Source organism: Myotis myotis, unplaced genomic scaffold (genome assembly GCF_014108235.1).
Source record: "Myotis myotis isolate mMyoMyo1 unplaced genomic scaffold, mMyoMyo1.p scaffold_m19_p_12, whole genome shotgun sequence".
NCBI classification, from domain to species: domain Eukaryota; kingdom Metazoa; phylum Chordata; class Mammalia; order Chiroptera; family Vespertilionidae; genus Myotis; species Myotis myotis.
Genome location: NW_023416316.1, coordinates 35,874,586 through 35,898,176, shown reverse-complemented (window position 1 = coordinate 35,898,176; position 23,591 = coordinate 35,874,586). Strand labels below are relative to the sequence as shown.

General features: G+C 41.2%; 1 protein-coding gene across 3 annotated transcripts in view; it reads left to right on the top strand.

Annotated features, from left to right (window-relative positions):
* The first annotated feature begins 12,362 nt into the window (after nt 1-12,362).
* Nucleotides 12,363-23,591, top strand: part of CEP78 (centrosomal protein 78) — a 31,804-nt gene continuing 20,575 nt past the window's right edge. For all 3 annotated transcript variants that reach the window (XM_036330765.1, XM_036330764.1, XM_036330763.1), the window contains exons 1-5: nt 12,363-12,918; nt 18,699-18,871; nt 18,966-19,038; nt 19,943-20,046; nt 21,884-22,058. In XM_036330765.1, the coding sequence (XP_036186658.1) occupies nt 12,666-12,918; nt 18,699-18,871; nt 18,966-19,038; nt 19,943-20,046; nt 21,884-22,058 (778 nt within the window). In that variant the 5' untranslated portion in view covers nt 12,363-12,665. The remainder of the gene's footprint in view (nt 12,919-18,698; nt 18,872-18,965; nt 19,039-19,942; nt 20,047-21,883; nt 22,059-23,591) is intronic.

The window sequence follows — 23,591 nt, the reverse complement described above, 5'->3', positions numbered from 1 at the left end:
TGTGTAAGCTTTCCATGGAATTCAGGGAGGAAAAGTCATTTGCCAGTACAATCCAGGTTTGTGAAAATCGAGTGGAAAGGATCTTTAAAATAGGACAGTCATATAAATAAGAATGGATTCCCTTTAGTGTACACTGTACGTATGAGAATAAAAACAAACAAAACTAAATAGACTTTGGAAAACCACATAGAACCCGCAAAAGGGAAATCATAATTGCATTGCATTTCTCAACAGCAGCCTCGGAAGCCAGGTCCAGTGAAGAATGTTGTCACAGTTCTAACGGAAACCTATTTCCAACCTTGGGTTCTCTCCTCTCATAAGCTATCAATCATGAGTAAAGATGGAATAAAAACATTTTCAGACATTCACCGTTCTGAAAACTGACCTCCTTTTTCACTCAGCATTAGGAAGCTCCTGGAGGATATGTTACCACTAAAATGAGAGAACAAGACAAGGGAAAATTCAGCATCCAGGAAATGGGGTCCTTGGGGGGCAGCTGTGCAGCAGGTCCAGAAAACAAATAGTCTATAGTCCAATGGTCGGCAAACTCATTAGTCAACAGAGCCAAATATCAACAGTACAATGACTGAAATTTCTTTTGAGAGCCAAATTTTTTAAACTTAAACTATATAGGTAGGTACATTGTTATTAACTTAATTAGGGTACTCCTAAGGCTTAGGAAGAGCCACACTCAAGGAGCCAAAGAGCCGCATGTGGCTCACAAGCCGCAGTTTGTTGATCATGGGTGAATAAGAGGACGTAGGATATTAGGTGGATGACTTCAGGGAGATATAGGCACTGAATGTTTGATGATTTGGGCACACAGGAAATAGACTTGAGATTTAAGATATACAGGAAATCTAATTACAAGTAAATTTTGTAAATTAAAAAAATATTGCCTGCACAAAGAACAACAACAAAAAAATTCCAGGAGAGTTAACATAATCCGAGTATACTACAACATGTCTGATCTAAAAATGATGCTTCAATGAAATACTGATTAAAGACATGCTATTTTAAAATATGGAAGTAAATTTTGCAAGAAATGGCTACAGAGAGTGTAAAGCCATCGCCTTTGGGAAGCAGGACTGGAGATGGAAGCAGGTGGAGGAGAAGAGGGAGGCCTGTGTTTTTTGTTGAAAGACTTTTAGCAAGATTTGACATTTCAAACAAAGTGTATGCACTACCCTGATTTAAAAAAATAGTCTAAAAGATAACCAAGATAAAAATGAGTATTCATCAGAGGTTTGTGAAATCTGAAGTAGTCTTGGAAAGTTGTGAAATCTGTAAGTAAACAAAAAATGTGCTCTGTGATCTCCATTTCCGTAACTTTAAAAAAACTGGGTATTCTGAAAATTCCTTCCATCACAAAACACCAAATGCTAAATTGGAGTAAACATATCTTTAAATTTCTTACTAAACTTGAAAGAAAAAAAGATGGTCTTAAATATATCCTATATAATAAAAGCCTAATATGCTAAATGTCCGGTCGACCAGTCGGCCTTCAACCAATCAAAGCATAATATGTTAATGATATGCTAAGGCCGCTCAACCGCTCCCTATGATGTGCACTGACCACTAGGGGGCAGACAGTCGACTGGTCAACCAGTCACTATGACATGCACTAACCACCAGGAGGCAGATGCTCTGACTAGTAGGTCCGGCCGATCAGGACTGGCCAATCAGGACTCAGTGAGACAGGCCAGACATGCCCTGGAGCCCTCCCATGGTCTCTCCCAGGCTGGCCAACCTCCCACGTCTCCCCCCGGCCCCGATCATGCACCGATGGGGTCCCTCAGCCTGGACTGCACCCTCTTGCAATCCAGGACCCCTTGGGCGATGTTGGAGAGCTGGTTTTGGCCTGATCCCACAGGCCAGGCCAAGGGACCCCACTGGTGCACAAATTCGTGCACCAGGCCTCTAGTTTTTTATAAGTGCTGAAATGAATGATATGCACCATGGAAGACCAGAGGCCCTAAAGCAGCGGTTCTCAACCTGTGGGTCGCGACCCTTTTAGGGGTCAAACGACCCTTTCACAGGGGTCACCTAAGACCATTGGAAAACACAGATATAATTACATATTGTTTTTGTGATTAATCACTATGCTTTAATTATGTTCAATTTGTAACAATGAAATTGAGGGTCACCACAACATGAGGAACTGTATTAAAGGGTCGCGGCATTAAGGACGTTGAGAACCACTGCCCTAAAGTATGCCCAAACCAAAAGCCTAGAGATAGATATGTGGGTTAACTGCCCACAGGACTGGACAATGCCTGGGCCTTATTCCCCTTGGTAGTCCAGCGAGGACTATCTTTATGAGCAGTCACACAGGGCTCAACCCTCAGAAGGGCCTCAGGCTTGGTTTAATATTGTATTGTCACTGTCTTGAAATTCTTAATTTTATCTTTTAACTTATAATTTCAAAGTGAGTCTACAGGTCAATGGAGTATGCATGCGAAGAGCAAATATGCACAATATGCATATCCACTGTTCCTTGCTGACCTGTTCATATAGAGCAATTGCAATGATTGCACAGAATTCAGGTAGACCCGAGATGAGTAGGAATTCAGCAAGACTCAAAGCCTGTTACCTGGATGACTAAGTAAGTGGAGGTGCCGACAGCCCTAAGAGACCACACTTTACATTCTAATCAGGGTCCTTCACACACAAAGAAGGCAATGGTGTTCTAAGAATAATGAATGACCAAGGAACCTACTATATCCTTCTTCTCTCATTTATCCCATGTGTTAGCCAATTGCTTACACTGAAAATGATGACACAGAAGTAAAAGGAAAAGAAAACAACCCATAGTTCCTTTCCCTTTCAATCCTTTACACATCAGTAAGCTGAAGGTAGAGAGTAGTGGTAAAAATTGCATGTAGTAAGAAATGATATTAAACTATATGCAGCCCTAGTTTCATAGCAGCATTATTTACAATAGCTAAGATCTGGAAACAGTCCAAATACCCATCAGTAGATGAGTAGATAAAAAGCTGTGGTACATTTACACAATGGAATACTATGAAGCTATAAAAAAGGAAGATCTCTTACCCTTTGAGACAGAATGGATGGACCTGGAGACTATTATACTAAACTAAATAAAGCCAATTAGAGAAATACAAAGATCACATGATTGCACTCATATGTGGAATCTAAAGAACAAAATAAATTGATGAACAAAATAGGTATGGATCCATGGAACAGAATTATAGATCTGAGGTGGGGTGGGGGAGTTTGGGGGGGAGGAGAAATAGGAAAAGATTAACCAAAGAACTTATATGCGTATATGAATAGCCCATGGACACAGACAATAATGTGGGGAAGGCCTGGGGTAGCGTAGGGGTAGGGTGGAGGAGGGCAAAAAGGGAGAAAATGAGAGACATCTGTAATACTATCAAAAGTAAAATAAAGTAAGAAATGAAATTAAAACAGCTGGGTTAGTTTTGTACAGCATTTCTACAGTTCGGGTAAGAAAGACATATGCATTTACAAAGTATAAATTACATCATTATGGTGGTTTTACATACAAGTGAAGAGCTCTTATGTTTGCACTTAAAACTCATACTGCACAATATAAACATGAATGGTAAAATTCATGCTAATAATGCAAAATTTTAATTTTCTTTACTTAGAATTACAATCAATAGCAAATAAAAACTGCCCTGACAAGTTGAGAGACTTAGTTAAGAAAAGTTTTATAGTTTAGTACTACTAACACATTTCCTGCTATCCAAACAAGGGACCCCACACTTTCACTGGGCTCTGTAAGTTATGGAACTGTTCCTGAACATCCCTCAAGGTTAATTTAGAGCCAGGGAGGGTGAAAAGTTTGAGATGAGAAGGTCATCCGCCTCATCCTCCAGTAGACACCAACTGTTGTTAATTACACAAGTGACTTAGACTGGGTCGCCAGAGCAGATTTTGAGACGGGGAACTTTTCTAAGACAATCCATGGGCACCTGAACTGGCCAGAGAGAAAGTTCAATTTCAAGTAAAGTCCCTTGAAGTCATTTGAGCTGAATTGCAGGGGAGCTGTATAGGATCAAAAAGTATGCCTTTGAGCCAGGCTGATGTAGCTCAGTGATAGAGCATCAACCTAGGAACCAGGAGGTCATGGTTCGATTCCCCATCAGCATACATGCCCCGGGTTGCAGGCTCGCGATCGATGATTCTCTCTCATCACTGATGTTTATACTTCTCTCTCCCTCTCCCTTCCTCTCTGAAATCAATAAAAATATATTAAATTTAAAAAAAGTATGCCTTTGAGTTGCCCAAACAAGGACTAGGCTACAGGAGCCCTCAAATTCCTCTAGTCAGCTAATTTTCTGGGGTGTGGGGAGAGGGACCCCAAACCACCAGCCACTTCTGGCTCTCCAGGACACCAGCAAAGTTGCTTCTGATAGCCTGAAGGCACCCTAGCAACAAAGAGACACAGATGCTGGCTGTTGGGGGCCAACCACCTTGGAGACCAGAAAGCACAAAACATAAATACTTACATTCTAATAAAACTACTTGAAACAGCAGAAATGCAGCGAACAAAAAGTACAAGTCTTCAATAGCACTCCAATGCTGCCCCCTGGAAAACAAGTAACCCTGATAACAAAGTATTGTCGGCTCTTCCAGGTCATTTTCTGTGCTCTTACACACAGTCCACAAATATTCATGAGCGCCCACTCTGTGTCCACTACATGCTGCAGATAAACAAGACAGGCACGGTCTCTGCCCTCATGTAATTTATATTCTAGTGGGCATAGTACTTGAATGAGCTGTACCTTGCCTGTTTTACTTTACAATATATCATGAATACTTTGCTACATCAACACAGGTAAATTCGTTGCATATTTTACTGGCTGCATATCATTGCATAAAATGGATATAGCCTAATGCATTTAACCACTTTCTGATTGATTAAGCATTGATTCCTAAAAAAGGAATATCTATGAGAAAATAAAGCAAAGACCTTCTTTAGATATTCACGTGGGTATATTCTCTGAGGCTGACTGAAAGTTAATGTTTTAGGGTGATGTGTGGAGATAAATAGATACGCCTCGTTTTACTGCGCTTTGCTTTCTTGTGCTGTACAGATGTGGCATGTTTTTACATTCTGTAGGCAAGATACCCAACCAAAAAGATTATGACTCACTTTATAGAGATACTCACTTTTTTATGGTGGCCTGGAACTGAACCCTCGATATCCCCAAGGTATATCTATAAAGCAGTCTACCTGTGTTAAACCTAAGAGAATGTTTCAGGAATATTCTGTCTGGGAAAGGATGAAGAAAAGGCTGGGAATCCAGCCAAACCAAGCAAGAAGCCTACAGTAAAGTGAGGAAGTTGAACCGAGGTTGCAATTAGAAACCATTATAAGTCTTTGGGAGAACTTCAAGGCATTTTATGATAGGTGTATGTTGTATGACTTCTGGTCATTAGTTTGCCGTGCGATCCCCTGCTACACACTAATAATACAGACGAGGAGAATGAAGACCAAGGGCACACAACCAGTGGGTGGTAAAATCTGAATTTGACTACTCAGCTTATATTTTTTCCAAATTAATGCGGCCTGCACTTTTGTTAAATTGTCAGATTTTAAGGGGCAGCGTGTAAATTGGGTTTGCATTTTACTGCCTAGACCTGGAGAGGGGGAGGGGGACTGATGATTAGGGACAATGAAAGTTGCTCCTCAGCCCTAACCGGTTTGGCTCAGTGGATAGAGCATCGGTCTGCGGACTGAAGGGTCCCAGGTTCGATTCCGGTCAAGGGCATGTACCTGGGTTGCAGGCACATCCCCAGTGGGGGTTGTGCAGAAGGCAGCTGATCAATGTTTTTCCCTCATGGATGTTTCTAACTCTCTATCCCTCTCCCTTCCTCCCTGTAAATAAATAAATAAATAAATAAATAAATAAATAAATAAATAAATAAATAAGAGAAAGTTGCTCCTCAGTAGGATGGGCCCCAAGGGGAGAATAGCAATTTCATTTTAAAGTAAATGTTAAGCCCTGGCCAGGTGGCTTCGTTGGTTGAAGCATCATTCCATACACCAAAAGGTTGTGGGTTCAATTCCTGGTCAGGGCACATGCCTTTTATTGTGGGTTTGATCCCCAGTAGGGGCATTTGCAGGAGGCGACTGATTGATGTTTCTCTCTCTCCCTCTTTTTCTCTCCTTGTCTCACTCTCTAAAATCAATAAACATATCCTCGGGTGAGAATTTTAAAAAAATCAAATTAGCTTGCACATTAGGCTTACTTCTGGTGTTTCAGTGACCATCATGAGAAGAGCGTGCCCTAGGAGCTCCATAATTGCCCCATGTCCTTCCACAGGGCCCTGGTGTAAGACATGTGAGACAGACCTCAAACTGACCCAAAGCATGGAGCAAATTCAGCCATCTGGAGGTCTAAAACAAGTCACTAAAGCTAACCCATCGATGCAAGAAAATAAAATTCTTATTTATGTCACTGAGTTTGGGGTGACTTGTTCCACAGCATTTTTGCAGCCAGAGCTAACATGGCATTCTCCAAATCATTGCTATGTAGATGGCTGCCTCTGTGCTAACTGTGTACAACCCAGGAATTTTGAGAATTCTTGAACTCTTGGTGCCTCTTCAATACAATTCACATAGTTAAAGTTTCCCCCAAATAATTTTGGTAATGTGCCATGGACATCTCCCTAAACGTTTATTAAATACAATGCCAAGTTATTTCTATTCATTTTCTGCTTATATGTAGTTAAAAATGCTTTTATAAATCTAAAAAGATAGAAAATTGGAAAGGAACATCTCTGTGGATAGCTGTCATTCATAAGGGAAAATTACGATCAAAATGGGCATTTTGCCGAGTATAGAGAACTGATGCCCCCAGCGCCCCTAAATGCCAAGTGAACAAAGGCACTTAATAACTACTGAATCCTGCTCTCACCACTTGAAAGGGAGAACATGCTGTTCTGTAAGTGGTGGCGGGATGCTCTTAGCAGCTATTTGCAACCCTGTGAGCTTGGGTATTGTGTTGCTATGAAGCAGCGTATTATCTAAACGTAACCACAGAACCTTGAAAGTAGAAAAAGAGAACAATAGCCAGAGAACACATTCTCATGGTGATCCATTCATTCATTCATTCATTCATTCATCAAGTCTTTACTGATCAGGTTGACTATGTGTATAATACCTTGCTGAGAACTGCACTGAATGCAGAGATGCATCTCTGCTCTCACAGCTTAGATACCAAAGGAACAAATAAGCTAGATACTTATGGCAGTTCCAGGTGTGTCCTAGTAAACTGTTTACAAGTTCAGAAGAGAGAAGAGGTCCATATCTTGCTTGGATTCTCAGTGAAGTTTTCCAAGAGAACCAGGGCCAAGAAAATTTTTTTTACATTATAATAGGTAGAGCTGGAATGGGGCAAAGAAGTAGACAATTAGACCCATGAGTGTTTTTTTTTTTTAAAAAAAGGGCTGGAAAGTGAAGTTAAAGCCAAATATGGTGGGCCTTAAATGTCAATCTCAATAATTTGGGCAGTATAATGTTAGCAATGGGTGTCAAGGAAGGTTTGGAACGGCGCAGTGGCACAATCAAAGAACCTTGGAGGTGTAGCATGAACAATGAACCCCTGTGAGAATGCAGGCCTGGAAGGAGGCCTCTGTGGCTGGGTCACTGAGAATGAAAGGGAGTGAGGTGCAAGACAAGGCTGCGGAGATCATGCCTTCTTCATGCCCAGGGAACACAGTGTCCTGTAGATTACATTGAGATAAGAAGCTTGTTCTAGAACGTAACTCTACACACGGCTTCCTTTCTCAAGTAAGTCCTGCTTGCTGAACATTTAGTGCAGACATGATTTACATTCTGAAGCAAACTCATTATTTTATAGAACAGTAACAGATTTCAACCAGCAGCCAGTCTGTGGACTTCACATTGAACAGCATTATTTTAGACATTGGTGAGAAGGTTTGTCTTTATCCTAAGAGCAATGGGAAACCACAGAAGGATCTGAAGAGGAAGTAGTGGTGGCTGCATTATGAAAATGGGTCTAGGAAGGAAGCCAGAGTGTGTGGAAAGAAGACAAGAAGTTTGTATCTGAAACCTTATTTTCCTGGTGAAATAAGAATAAAAAAAGAGTCTAGCCCTAGCTGGTTTGGCTCAGTAAATAGAGCGTCTGCCTGCGGACTGAAGGGCCTTGGGTTTAATTCCGGCCAAGGGCACATGCCCAGGTTGCGGGCTCAATCCCCAGTAGATGGGATGCAGGAGGCAATCAATGATTCTCTCTCATCATTGATGTTTCTCTCTCTCCCTCTCCCTTACTCTCTGAAAATCAAAAAATACATATTTTTTAAAAAAAGAGTCTAGTGGTGATATGAAAAGAGTGATTGGGATTTGGAAAAGCCATTGTAAATATCTATAAGTAACTGATTGGAAAAGAGAAATAGGGATCACATGTCACTTAAAATAAGAAAGCCGATTTTGGCCCTAACCAGTTAGGCTCAGTGAATAGAGTGTAGGCCTGCGGACTGAAGGGTCCCAGGTCCGATTCCGGTCAAGGGCATGTACCTTGGTTGCGGGCACATCCCCAGTAGGGGATGTGCAGGAGGCAGCTGATTGACGTTTCCCTCTCATCGATGTTTCTAACCCTCTATCCCTCTCCCTTCCTCTCTGTAAAAAAAATTAATAAATGTATATTTTTAAAAAGAAAGCCTATTTTGTAGCTCTGGGACTGGGTCCAATAAACTCAAAACTCTAGAACGCAGGTGCAGAGAAGATGGATGTTAGAGATGAGCAAATAGCATTAGCCCTGAGATTCCATGGAAAGGTAATTTGGCTTGGAAGTCTATGTATAATGTTGTCAGGATGGACTAGGAGTTGAGTACAATGAATAAGAGATAAAATGATCCCACTTAAACTGTACTCTAGTCAAACATTCACTCAGAATGTTTGACTGCAGAAGGAGAGCCCATCTCTTGCACCGCATGTGCCTGCAGGGAAGCCAAAGCATTCTGTCTTAGGCCAAGTATAAACTGGATTGTCAGAGAGCCCCAGAGCTGCTGTGTGGAGGCAGCTTTTGCTGACTGCATTCAGGGAAGCATGTGGGTAGAACCCACCAGATGCCCAAAGGAGAACTAAAGCTATAGGAGCCAAAAGAAGAACTATTAAGCCATAATTAAATGGAAGCAGAGAAGAGATTGTCAGGCAAGTCTTGAAAAAAAAAAATCTTGCCTGACAGAAAAAAAGTAAGCTTGGGGAAAATAAAATGTAACTTAATTTATTAAATGATTAATTAATATGATGGTTTTCCTGTGCTATATCTGTAGGCAGTGGTAGTGACTTGTAGGGAGAAGAGAGTGGATTGTTCCCATAGTCACTATTCAGCACTTCCTATGTTGGTGTCAGCACTGTGCTAGACATAGGGAATATGGGCATGAATGAGACATGGTCTCTGCCTTCAAAAGGATTACAGTTTATGGAAGGAAACCATCTAAAAAGATTCTTACCACTGGATATATTATGTGTTATGATACAGGAACGTCAGGAAGCCGAACAGTTAGGCACTAAACAAGCAGGAGAAGAGAGATAAGGATTAGGGAAAGAAGGCTTCGCAAGGAAGGTAACCCCCAACCTGAAGCTGGGAAACAAGTGAAAGTTAACCCGTTAGGGAGGGAGTAGAAAAGGGGGGTCTTAGGTAAAGGAGCAGCATTTAAAAAAATATATATATATTGATTTTTAGAGAGAGGAAGGGAGAGACATAGAGAAATAGAAACACTGATGAGAGAATCATTGATTCTCCTGCATGCTCCTTCCTGGGGATCAAGCCTGCAACCCAGGAATGTGCTCTGATCTGAATTGAACCGTGACCTCCTGGTTCCTGGGCTGACGCTCAGCCACTGAGCAAGGAGCAGCATCTTTAAAGGCCCAGGTAGGAATGAGAGAACATCAGAAACTTCAGGCAGTTCTGTGTATCAAGAAAACATTCAAGAAGGAATGTAGCAAGAAATCAGGCAACAGCGGTAGTCAAATCATGAAGGAGCCTATATGGCATGCTAAAGACTACAAATCTGAAGTTGGGGGCAATGAGAGACCTTAACCTTTCTACAGGCAGTCTGAGTTTGGAGAGCGATATCTTTGCTATAGGTCATCAGCCTGGAGGAGGTAGTTAAGACTGAGCAGGAGATAAGATCACCCAGAGAAACTGTGAGATGTCAGAGGGTTGGATTCTGTGGGTGGAAAACACCAACACTTAGAATGAGTAAGCAAGAAACATCTAAGAATGAGACAGAGAAGGACTTAAAGAAGTGAAATCAGGTGGCTTTGTGGGCAACAGGGAAGAGGGAGCTTTAAGAAAATGGTGGACGGCTATATTAAGTGATGCTGAGAACTAAAAAATGGTTATAGCAACAAAGAAATCATGCAGAAAATTGGCAACAATTTAAATTTCCATTAACAGAAAATAGACAAATTGCATTGTGCGACACAGGAATCCTATACAGCAAGGAAAATATATGAAGTATATTTTTATATATTGGCATGGATGAACCTAGCAAAGATAACACTAAATAAAGCAAGAAGCAGAAGAAAACACAGTGGAATGTTATATGCTGTTTAAAAATACTTACAAATGTAGCAGAAATTTAAAGACATATATTGCAATGATGAATACCAAGGTCAGGAGAGAGGTTATCCAGGATAAGTTAAAGAGTGGTTGTGATTGGGAGAGTGGTTACACAGGACTCTTTCTTCAACGGGAGTGGTAATGTTTCATTTCAAAACTGGTTGGAGAGTTTGCTATCCAGTTATGTACCACTTAATGGCAGAGACATGTTCTAAGAAATGCGTCCTTAGGCAATTTTGTCATTGTGCAAACATCATACAGGGATAACCTACTACATACCTAGGCTATATGACTCAACAGCATCATATATGCAGTCTGTCATTAACTGAAATGTCGATATGTGGTGCGTGACTATTATAATTTGAGCATGTTGCATGTAAAAATTATACTGACCACATCTAAGGTATTTTCGTGGAGGGTGTGCATGTTTGTAGTGGGTGGAGGTACACAGAGTGCAGTGAAAGGAAGAGGAATTCTGTAAACCTAATGCCTAAGGCCTGATGACTATCATTATTCCAGAAACTGAAACATACAGGTTCTAAGGCCAATGTTAAAAGATAAACTGGGGCATATTCACATTTCTTAAGAATTTATTTGAGCAAAAATCAATTCAAATAGGGCAGCACCAAACTGGAAGCTGTTAGGACCTGGGGAGAGACTTTTACAAGAAAAGGGAGGAAGCAAAGCAAGGAAATCATTGACTGACTAGAGAGTAAAGCCTGGCTGGCTGTTTGTGATTGGTTGTCCTTAGATTTTTGTAAGTTGAGGCATTTACAGGCTTATATTTTGGTTGGCGTAGGCCACCACAACATTAGAGCCACAGGTCTAATGGCTTCCTTGTTTAATTTAATACAAAATTCTCTGCAGCAGGAAAGGCCGGGGAGGGTTGGGGGGGGAGGGGGGTAAGAGATCAACCGAAGGACTTGTATGCATGCATATAAGCATAACCAATGGACATAAGACACTGGGGGTAGGGGAGGCCGGGGGATTGTTAAGGGCAGGAAAAAAAGGAGACATATGTAATACTCTTTGTAATACTTTAAGCAATAAAACAATTTAAAAAATACACACAATAAAAAATAAAAAGATACACAAGCAAAAAAAAAATTCTCTGAGTTCTTCCACTTAGCTGTAAGTTACGTAAATTCCTGCGCCTCAGTTTCTCTTTTGTAAAATGGATATACAACAGTAAACTCTCTGTGAAATTGTTAGGAAAATTTAATGATTTCACACACTCAGTGTTTAAAATAATGCCTAGGAAACAGAAAAGTACTAGGTACTGGAGTTAGCCACCATCATCAGTACACAACAAAGAGATTAGTATTAACCACAGTAATATCCTGAGTTCGTGGGACATCTTACAATTTGCCAACAACCATGTGAGGTAAGTAGAAACTACAGCAATTAAAGCGTTTTTGCAGAAATTAACACAGACGTTAAAGATATAATTGACCACAGTTGTTCCTACATCCCCTATTGGCTGTACTCCCTCGCCTGGACGGTGCAAGCCCAGACACTTAGGGGGAGTTTAGACTACTTTTTAAAACGCGTTGCTACATCATATCCTATTTTTATTATTTTGTGTCATTTTTAATTATATCCCATTTTTATTCGGATCAATCAGTAAACCCTTTTTGGGAGACCCAGATTCCTAAACCCCTTACCTCTTGCACCGCCCTCGCCTCGAAGGTCCCGCCCTTGGCCGCAAGCACCGCCCACGAGAGGCGGGGCCTGCGTGCGGACGCACGGCCAGCGCGCTGACGTCCGCGCCCCGCCCCGCCCCGCGGGCACCCGCCCGCCGGCTGGAGCTGCAGCCCCGCGCTGCCGAGGGTTGGGGGGCGGGCGCCAACGGCCGGCGCCGCGCGGCGGGAAGCGGCGCGGGAGCGCGGCGTCAAGGGGCGACTCAGCTAGGGTCCGGGGCCCTGCGCCTTCTGGCCGACCCGCTGCTCCTGTGCACGCTGCGGAGCCGCAGCCTTCGGGCCGTGGGCGCCCGAAAAGGCGGGAGGCGATCGGGGGCTCCCGGCCGGGGGCGGGCGTCGCCTCCGCCGCCGGTGTCCCCGAGGCCGCCTTCTGGCCATGATCGACTCGGTGAAGGTGCGCCGCGACTCCGCGGCCGACTTCTTCTCGCACTATGAGTACCTGTGCGCGCTGCAGGACGCGGTGCCGCTGCCCGCCGTGCGCGCCAGCCTTCGGGAGGGCGTGCTGGACTTCGACGCCGACCGCCTCCGCTTGGTGGACTGGACGCCGCTCCTGAACACCCTCAAGAGCAATAAAGATCTGCCCCTGATCTCCATCAAGAGCTTCTTCCCATCGGGGCTCGGCGAAACAGGTTTGCAGTTCCCGCTTCTCGCGGTCCAGGTGTCGGTGCCGCGCTGCGGGATTTTAAACGGTGCCAGGTGGAGCCTGCGCGCTGGGCCGGTGGTGGGAGGGCGCGCGGCCCGGGCGTCTTACCCGCTCGGCGACCCTGGGCGAGTCCCTACACGTTAAGCCTGTTTTACAGTCTTCCTTTCCGTTTAGCCCGCGGTATCCGATTTCGCCGATGTGCTGGCGGCACCAGGGACTGACCCGTCGGGAAAGTGTAGTGTGTCAGTCACCGGTGCCTGACAAGGCCCCTTACGTGTTAAGGCCTCCAGGTCTTTTTTCTTATCTGTAACCTGGGCTTGACACCCTTTATATCAGCGGTTCTCAACCTGTGGGTCGCGACCCCTTTGGGGGTCGAACGACCCTTTCATAGGGGTCGCCTAAGACCATCGGAAAACATATATATAATTACATATTGTTTTTGTGATTAATCACTATGCTTTAATTATGTTCAATTTGTAACAATGAAAATATATCCTGCATATCAGATATTTACATTACGATTCATAACAGTAGCAAAATTACAGTTATGAAGTAGCAACGAAAATAATTTTATGGTTGGGGGTCACCACAATATGAGGAACTGTATTAAAGGGTCGCGGCATTAGGAAGGTTGAGAACCACTGCTCTATATGGTGATGGCAAGAATCCCCGGAGTTAACGGTTGTAGAGCACGTAGCACAGTTTGGGACATCAGTAAGCATCCTACAGATGTTACCTAGTTTATGCAATGGCTTCGCCTAGTGCAGAACACAGCAATTAGGAATTTTGTGCATCCCAGCCTTTTGCTGCATTTCAAGACAGTGCTCTCTGTTGGGGGATAAAGAAGTGGGGGGAGGGGGGGTGTTGTTTTAATAGTAGCATCATATAGTGGACAGAGAGTAGGTGTGAATGCAGCCTAGGGTTTAAATTCCAGGGTTTACACTGTGTGTGAGCTGGGCAGGTTATTTTTGAACTGCAGGACAATTGTAAATTGACATGAAAACCCACTCTTTCCATGGGTTCTTGGAATTAGCAGGTTAGGTGTGTAAAGGATCCTCTCTGAAATCAATAAAAATAAAAATAAAGCAGCGCTTTCCTGTGATAGGCAGAGAGAGCACCATAGGAAGGGATTGAGGGTGGGGAAAGGATCTTCATCTTTGGTGTTTAAGAGGGGCCTTTGGAGCATCCACACCTGTTTGATGAGTGTTTGAAGGCATGGGAGAAACTGAGGTTACCACAAAGAAGATCCCAAGCATCGTAGGCCTGAAAAATGTTTTTAAATAGACACACTTGAATATGTTTATTAACTGAGAAAGTAGCCAACAGAGAGGGAGAGAGGTTGTGAAGATCTAGAAGAGGAAATGGTTATTGATTGATTGATTTTTTTAATATATTTTTTATTGATTAAGATATTACATATGTGTCCTTATCCCCATGTTATCCCCTACCCTCCCCCCCCCCGCCGCTCCTGCCCTCCCCTCCCTCCCCCCCCCCCCCCCCCCCCCCGTTGTCCGTGTCCATTGGTTAGGCCTATATGCTTGCATATAAGTCCTTTGGTTGATCTTTCCCCCTTACCCCCACCCTCCCCTACCTTCCCTCCAAGGCCCGACAGTCCAATCAATGCCTCTCGTCTCTGGATCAGTCCTTGTTCATCAGTTTATGTTGTTCATTATATTCCATAAATGAGTGAGATCCTGTGGTGTTTATCCTTCTCTGACTGGCTTATTTCACTTAGCATAATGCTCTCCAGTTCCATCCATGCTGTGGTAAATGGTAAGAGTTCCTTTTTCTTCTTCCTCTTCTTAAAGAATACCTTTCAGCATTTCATATAATACTGGTTTGGTGGTGATGAACTCCTTTAGCTTTTTCTTATCTGTGAAGCTCTTTATCTGACCTTCAATTCTGAATGATAGCTTTGCTGGATAAAGTAATCTTGGTTGTAGGTTCTTGCTGTTCATCACTTTGAATATTTCTTGCCACTCTCTTCTGGCCTGCATGGTTTCTGTTGAGAAATCAGCTGACAGTCGTATGGGTACTCCATTGTAGGTAACTGACTGTCTTTCTCTTGCTGCTTTTAAGATTCTCTCTTTGTCTTCTGCTCTTGGCATTTTAATTATGATGTGTCTTGGTGTGGTCCTCTTTGGATTCCTTTTGTTTGGGGTTCTCTGCGCTTCCTGGACTTGTAAGTCTATTTCTTTGACCAGGTAGGGGAAGTTTTCTGTCATTATTTCTTCAAATAGGTTTTCAGTATCTTGCCCTCTCTCTTCTTCTGGTACCCCTATAATTCTGATGTTGGTACGCTTGAAGTTGTCCCAGAGGCTCCTTACACTATTTTCATATTTTTGGATTCTTTTCTCTTTTTCGGTTGGGTATTTTTTTGTTTTTTCGTATTTCAAATCTTTGACTTGATTCTTGGGATCCTCTTGTCTGCTGTTGGATCTCTGTATATTATTCTTTATTTCAGTAAGTGTATGCTTAATTTCTAGTTGGTCTTTTTTCATATCCTCCAGGGTCTCACTAAATTTATCAGCGGTTTCCATAAAATTCTTGAAAAACCTTATAAACGTGGTCTTGAACTCTATATCCAGTCGTTTGCTTTCCTCCATTTCTGCCATTTGTGACCTGTTTCTTTGTCTCCGCATTTTTTATGCTTCCCTGTGTTGGTAGAGTGGTTTTGTGTGCTAGGTGTCCTGTAGGGCCCAGTGGCTCAGCCTCCCCCGTTACCTGAGGTGGACACTCTTGGTGCACCCCCTTGTGAGCTTTGTGCACAGTCTTGTTGTAGTTATGCCTTGATTGTTGTAGGATCACTGGGAGGAATTGACCTCAAGGCCAATTGGCAGTGAGAATCAGCTGTGTCTGCAGTGGGAGAACTTCTGTGCTGAAGACACCCTTCTGGGGCAAGACTTGCTTCAGTGGGGCTTTGGTGCTCACTGAGTCTGCCCCCTGAGTGTGTCCCTTATGGATCTGAGGAGTTGTAATCTGGATGGTCCCACTCTAACCACTGGGTACACTGGCTCTTGGATCTAAGGAGGTGCTAATTTAGCCTCTGCCTGAGGTTACCCAGCAGGAGCTACGAAGAGAACTGCAGATTCCCCTTCCTTTTTTGGAGTTTGGAGGTGCCCAGATGAGGCCCCAGCTGTGAAGCAATGCAAGCTGCTGTGGGGCCTTGGGCCTTCTCTTGGAAGTTCTGGGTCTGTCTGGCCCAGCTGCAATTTGTTAGGTAATTTTCAGGTTGCAAAGGGCCGGGGCATTCATATTCAAAAGCCTCTGCCGCAGCCTGGGTGGGGCAGGGTCTCAGGGAATCAACAGGGTGGAGCAAGCAGCTATGGCTGATCCTCAGCCCTGCCCTCAGTGTCCCTGTAATTGCTGCCAGCACCTCTGAGGGAAAGCCGCCCTCAAGTTCCGAGTTCTGCCTGCTGCCAGACAGTCCAGTTTCTCCTCGTATGAGTCCTGGGTCCCCAGAGACTTCCCGGAACTGGAGTTCAGAGCAGTCGGGAGCTTGTGACTCCCTCCCGATTCAAAAAGACAGCCACGTCCTCAGGTGCCAGCCCCTTTCCGAGCCCGCTCGAGCCTCCGTACCTCTGCACTTTACTTCCGCACCTCCTCTGAGTCTCCGTGTGCTTTTCTTTTTCCTTCTAGTTGTAGAATTTCCACTCAGCCAGCCTTCCTATAGTTCTGGATGATGTCCGTTTTGTCTTTTCGTTGTATTTTTGAAGTTGTTGTGGGAGGCAGCAATTTCTGGTGTTTACGTATGCCGCCATCTTGGTTTCTCTCTGACTGATTTTTTAAAAAACCTGAACATTTGTCCTGTGCCAGGCCCTTTTCTAGGCTCTGGGATTCACACCATCTGTTACCTCTTCTGCAAGGACAGTTCAACTTATCCTCTGGTGAAGAGAAGTTAGGTTATTCTCTACATCGTATTCAGCTATAGGAACTGTTCTGTACCTCTGAAGCCTTTAACTGAAGTAGTAACTTATAAATCAAAAGAAATTACAGTTGAAAGGGACCTTAGATCAAGGCCACTGTACTTAATCTTGCCTAATATTTTATATTGAATGTAAGAAAAATGTATTACATAGATCATTCTCTTCAGAGTTCCTTTACTGAACCTTCTTTATCGTTTGCATCTGGTGGGTCTAGGTCAGTGGTGGTGAACCTATGACACGCGTGTCAGAGGTGACACGCGAACTCATTTTTTTGGTTGATTTTTCTTTGTTAAGTGGCATTTAAATATATAAAATAAATATCAAAAATACAAGTCTTTGTTTTACTATGGTTGCAAATATCAAAAAATTTCTATATGTGACAGGGCACCAGAGTTAAGTAGGGTTTTTCAAAAATGCTAACATGCCAAGCTCAAAAGGTTCACCATCACTGGTCTAGGTTATAGATTTTAACCTCCTAAATTTTCTTCTTCATCCTTAATTACATTTTGCCTGGGCTATTACAGAAGCTTCTAGCTGGTTTTGCTGTCCCTGAGTTCAGTTTCTCTCAGTTCATCTGCCTACTCGACTAGTCTTGAGTGATCTTCTAAAATGAAAAGATATGCTGCCCAGCTGGCATGGCTCAGGGTTGGCCTATGAACCTGGAGGTCACAGTTCGATTCCTGATCAGGGCATATGCCCAGGTTGTGGGCGTGATCCCCCAATGCAGGGCATGGAGGCAGCCAATCAGTGATTCTCTGTCACTTTTGATGTTTCTATCTTTCTCCCTCTCCCTTCCTTTCTGAAATCAATAAAAATTTATTTTATAAAATAAAGTGAAAAGATAACGTTTAAAATAATGCTTATAATGGTTAATGCCCACAGGATTAGTGCATGTTGGTTTGTACAGCTTGTGTTCTGCACAGAGGTTTGAAATCTGAGCTGTGCTCTGCCAGGTCTCATGGAGCTAGATGACTCTGAGGATGGGGTGCTTTTTCTTATCTGAAGTAGGTACCTCTTTCTAATCCTTTCCTTTATCTAACTGGCCCTTCAGCAGTGGGGTCCTTTTTTCTACCCTGCAGAGGCACCCTGATCATCATCTGTGGGATTAAAACCATACTCTCTCCCAGACCTGCTTCGGCTAGCCTCTCTATTTTAATTTCTATCTCTTCCCCCACTTGCACCCTAGCCTTTTTTGTCAGTACCTGGCAGATGTTGGCTTGGAAGTCTTTGCCCATGTGCTCCCTCTATAATTAATGCACCTCCCACTCGACTCTGTGTAGTTATTCTCATCTTTCTAGATCAGAAATTTTAACCTTTTTCATCTCATAGCACACATAAACTAATTACTAAAATTCTTTGGTACATCAAAAAATATATTTTTTGCCAATCTGACAGAAATAGATATGATTTTTATTCATTCACACTGGATGGCTATTATGTTGGCTGGGTTTTTTGTTTGTTTGCTTACATAGTTTATGTTTCTATATCTTATGTGGTTGAAGTTTTGAGTTTACATGTGTCCCTCCTTAAAGAGGGCTTTAAGGGTAGACGTCATTTCTATGCCTTAGCGCAGAGGAGATGCTTTTTTTTAATACTCACCGGAAGTTGTGTTTTTTGTTTTTGTTTTTATTGATTTTAAAGAGAGAGGAAGGGGGTGCGAGGGAGAGAGAAAGAGAGAAGAGGAGAGAAACATCCATCAGTTGCCTCCTGTATTCGCTCCAACCAGGGATGAAACCCAAAACCTAGGTATGTGCCCTGACTGGGAATCAAACCTGCGACCTTTTTAATAATGGTAAAATGTATGGTTGAAATCACTAACTTTATAATCCTTTTGCTTTAGGTTCTGATAGAAATAAAGTTTGCAGAAGTCGAGTTCCTGCAATAAGAAACAAGGATGTGACCTTCCAGCTATGCAAAGCTCTTAAATGCTGTTTAAGTGCATCAAATGCTCTCAAGAACCTGGAACTAAATGGACTAGTTCTGAGAGAGAGAGATTTAACTATTTTAACAAAGGTAAGCCTTCTCCATTGTGTCCTGAGAACATTTAATAGTTGCTTTTGAGGGAAACTGAACCAATAAATTTTTTAACCTTTTCTCCCCATTAAAGGGATTGAATAAATCAGCTACTTTGGTGCAACTGTCTCTAGCAAATTGTCCGATTGGAGATGGAGGTTTAGAAAGTGAGTCTTAATCTTACTTAAGTCTCTTCTCATCAGACTAGTCTTATGATTCCCTACATGCCATGTTAATTCCTATCTGGATCTTTTCTTGGTGCTGCCTCTATCTGAATTGTTTCTTGTGCCTGCTCAAACCTTGGTCCAATATCACTTGTACATGAAAGCTCATCATGCGCAATAGTTTCTGAATTAATTTTACTTAAGGTTGTGTTAAGCCACAGCTACACAAATACGTAATATTTTGTATTTATTGTTTGTTTTTTATGTTTGTTCATCTCTAAGAAATATTATGGGAGGGGAAATAGCAAAATATAAAGAGGAAAAAAATCAGTATTATTTTTCAATCATCAGAATACCTATATGCAACCATAATTATAATGCACTATGGTGTGTGCTAAAATAGGAAATATATGCAAAGTGCTATGAAGGGTAAGAAGCCTGCATTTCAATTTGAGGGAACCAAGTTTTGAGGTTCTCTAACGTATATTGCTCTAGTATGTTGTATATCACCTAGTAAAATTTTGGATTTATAATTTACATTTAAATTGTTGATTGATAATCGAGATGAGGTTATAGGAAATGAAAATAGGAAGACTTCGGGTTTTTAGTTTTCCTGTGTCTCAAAAGCTTGATAGTACTTTACTGAGAGGTTAGGAATAAAGCTTGCAAAATTTAGAGTCCATTTTTAGCATCTAAATAGAATTAAACTTGTTATAAACTGGAATAACGCTTTGTTACTGCCATGTTTTAGAATGCACCAATCCATATCTCTGCAAAAATCGTAGATGATGGTTTTTAGAGTATAGCTATAAACCTCCAGTAGACTCAAGAAAAGTGAGTAAATCAAGATTGACCAGACTCTATAGGCTCTTTATCTTACCGCATATGGTTTTTTTTCCCTGTTTAGTTGTTTGTCAAGGTATAAAGAACTCTGTCACTCTTAAGACAGTAAACTTCACTGGGTGTAATCTGACGTGGCAGGGAGCAGTTCACATGGCCAAGATCTTAAAGGTGATTTTGTTTACATTTTCATGAAAACATACTATGTGATTGAAGCGCATTACTATTTTGATGCAATATGGCAGTTATTTTCATCTTTTGATACATGTGGTAATTATGGTTTTAGTTTTGTTGGAAGAATATGACCAGTTTTTAGTTTGGGGTTCTACCATTTAGTAAAAATGGTCCACTTAATCTGAGAAATCAGAGATTGAATGTAAAAACATAAACAATGCTTTTATGTATTTTTACTTATTGAAAACATTTATTGTGATACTATGAAGAAAGTTCAAACGACTTAAATGAAAAAAATAAAATATTTACTGTTAACTGCTGTAATTTATAAACTAATAAAAGTCACTATTTTAGCATTTTGTAAATATCGTTTTTAAAATAATGCTTTAACAACTGTACAGTGGTTATACCTACTATATTTAGGCCTAAAATTACTTACTGATACTTTAACTTAAAGCCTTTTTTAATAGTTTGATGGCATAAGTCAGGGATAGGTAGACTATGGCTGGTGAGCCAAATTCAGCCCCTCACCTTTTTTTAAAAAGGTTTTTCTGGAACACCTTTGTTAACATAGTAAGTATGACTATTTTCACCCTGTACATCGAGTTGAGTACTTGCAGCAGAAACTGTATGGCCCACAAAGCTGAAAGTTTTACCTTTCGGCCTATACAGAGCAAGTCCATTGACCCCCAAGAAAACAGTTAAGAGCAAGGATTCTAAAAGCAAATGGCCTGTGTTCAGATTCCAGCTCTCCCATTTCATAAACTCTGTGCCTTATTATGTGGGTTAAATGAACTAATTTTGTATAAAATAGTGCCTGGCATGTAATAAGCACTATGTAAATGTTTGCTGTTATTTCCACTGTTGCTTTAATAAGTTATTGTTAATAGAAAAACAACACTAATATTTTCCTTTTATAGTGTCATAAGAACTTTCTTGTTTAAGAATGTAATGAGATATTTGCTCTTATTTTTAAGTTTTTTAGAGAAAGGGGGAGGGAGGGAAAGAAACATCAATGTGAGAGAGGAACATTGATCGGTTGCCTTCTATACATGCCCCAACTAGGACTGAACCCAAAACCTAGGTTATGTGCCCTGGCCAGGAATCGAACTGTCACCTTTTGGTGTATGGGATAACACTGCAACCAACTGAGCCACTCTGGCCAGGGCAGATTTTTTTCTTTTATCGTCAGTTTTTCCTGTTGCCAAAATTTATTTTATAAATATAGAGAATTGAATATGCCTTTCATACAATACCTGTGGTTAAAAATCAAACCATCAGTTTTGTAAGGCATGTCAGACTGGCTTTGCATACACAGTTGGTTTGTATATCCTAAGTAGTATTGGAACCTCTGTATTTATTTTTGTATCATTTAAGAAACTTGTGTAGTATATAATGTACATAAAATATATGCACAGAATTTCGTGTATATAGTTTACTAATAAATAAGGTACATGTTTTTAAAATGTGGGACTCCCAGTCAAGCATTTGGAGACCTCTGAAGAACAGAATTTAGAGCCTCAACAATGCTAGAATTTAGAATCTATTTCCTGACTTGGCAGATTAAGAAAATAAAACTCATAGAATGTAATTGAGTTGTCAATATATATCTAATCAACACAGGCCATCCAATGCTGAAGTCTTATAACTGGCAGACTAGAATCTGGGTCCCTGGGCCCCTAAACCACAATTGAGTAAACTCTTCAGTTGACTCTCCTGGCATATATACTGGGTGTGTGTGTGTGTGAATCTCAAACATAATAAGCCATACTCACTATGCATATCCGGTTCCCATATTCAAGTGACTTACTTTCATCTTATTAAACCTTTCAAGTATCAGACCATGAGAAGACATGAAGAAACCTGGGCTGAGAGTCTTCGTTACCGGAGACCTGATCTTGACTGTATGGCTGGCTTGAGGCGCGTCACTTTGAATCGCAACATGCTCATTGGTGACTTGGGTGCAAGTGCTTTTGCAGAAACTCTTACTGAGGATTTATGGCTTAGAGGTAAATTCTAAAATTGAAAATATTGAATTTTATAATATTAAATTAGTTTTTGGCATAATATCGTCGTATTTTTTAAAGCCTCATTTTTTCCTAAATTTTTTATTGTGCTTTTAAACTTTTCTTAAGAGTTGCATATATATATTGTTTAATTATCCATAATCTTAATAATTCCCAGGCATAATCACTGTTCAGTTTGATATATGCACTTTCAGTCTATTTTTTTATAAATATATTTGTACACTTAGAGATTATAAAAATGGAATTGTAGTGTACTTACTATTCATATCCCTACTTTTTTTTTTTTTTCAGAGAGAGATAAAAACATCAGTGATGAGAAACATTGATCGGCTGCCTCCTGTACACCCCCCCTCGCCCCCCCCAGAATCGAACTGTGACCTCCTGGTTCATAGATCGACACTCAACCACTGAGCCACACCAGCCGGGCCATATCCCTGCTTTTTTCACTTAATGGAATGTTATGTAGTACTCCATTATATTGCTGCGCAATAGTTTAATCAATTATTTGCAATTAGATTTAGACAGTTTGTGCTTTTTTCTGTTGGTAACTGTGTATAGTGAGCATTTTGTATGTACATCTCTGTGTCCGTCAGGATTACTTCTGTAGCATATGTTACTAAAAGTGGAATGAGCAAGTGTGACATATTTTTAAGACTGGATATATGTTGCCAAATTGCCTGCCAGAAATACTGTACCAATTTATAATCTACACTAGCAGTGTATGTGAGACCTGCACCCTCACGAACACTGGCTTGTTTCAATTAAATGCAAGTTGGGTTATTTCAAATTTTGTAATTTTTTTCATTTAGTAAAGTATGACTATCTTAACAAGTCAGTAAATTTACATCTGCCACATTATTTTTAGTGGCTGTTGAGAGTTCCATAAAATGAATATGCTATACTTAGCTTATTCATTCTTGTTAGATATATAAGCTATTTCCAGTTTTTCACTATAATAACACTGTGATACACATCCTTGCCTACATCTCTGATTATTGTTTATGGTTAAATTCTTAGAAAAAGAATACTTCTGGGTCAAGAGTATGCACATTTTAAAGGCTTTTGCTATATGGTTTTGGCCTAATCTGATAAGAAAACAGTCACATTTGATTGTCTTAATTTGTATTCATTTGATTTACTAGTGAGATTTACTGGCTTTTTTTTTTTTTATCAGTTTGGCTAGTTGGATAATTATATCCTGTGTCCATTCTGTGGTAAGAGTTTGTGAGTGTTACATCATATTCTCTTAGATCCATATATCTGACTTCTTATATTTGTGTACCATGAGGTTTTGAAAGACTCCAGCTATTTTAATGTAAAGGTATATTAACACAGTGGTATAAAAACTCTTTTTTTAAAGACTCACATAGTTTCCTCTTATGTATACTTATATCAGTGCTTTTGTGATGATCCCTTTGGTTTAGATGAGTAGGTTGTACAACCTCAGAACTAATGGTATTCATGGTCATTTGTTCTTTTCTTTGTCTGACCTTTTACCAAGAGAGAGTTCTTGAG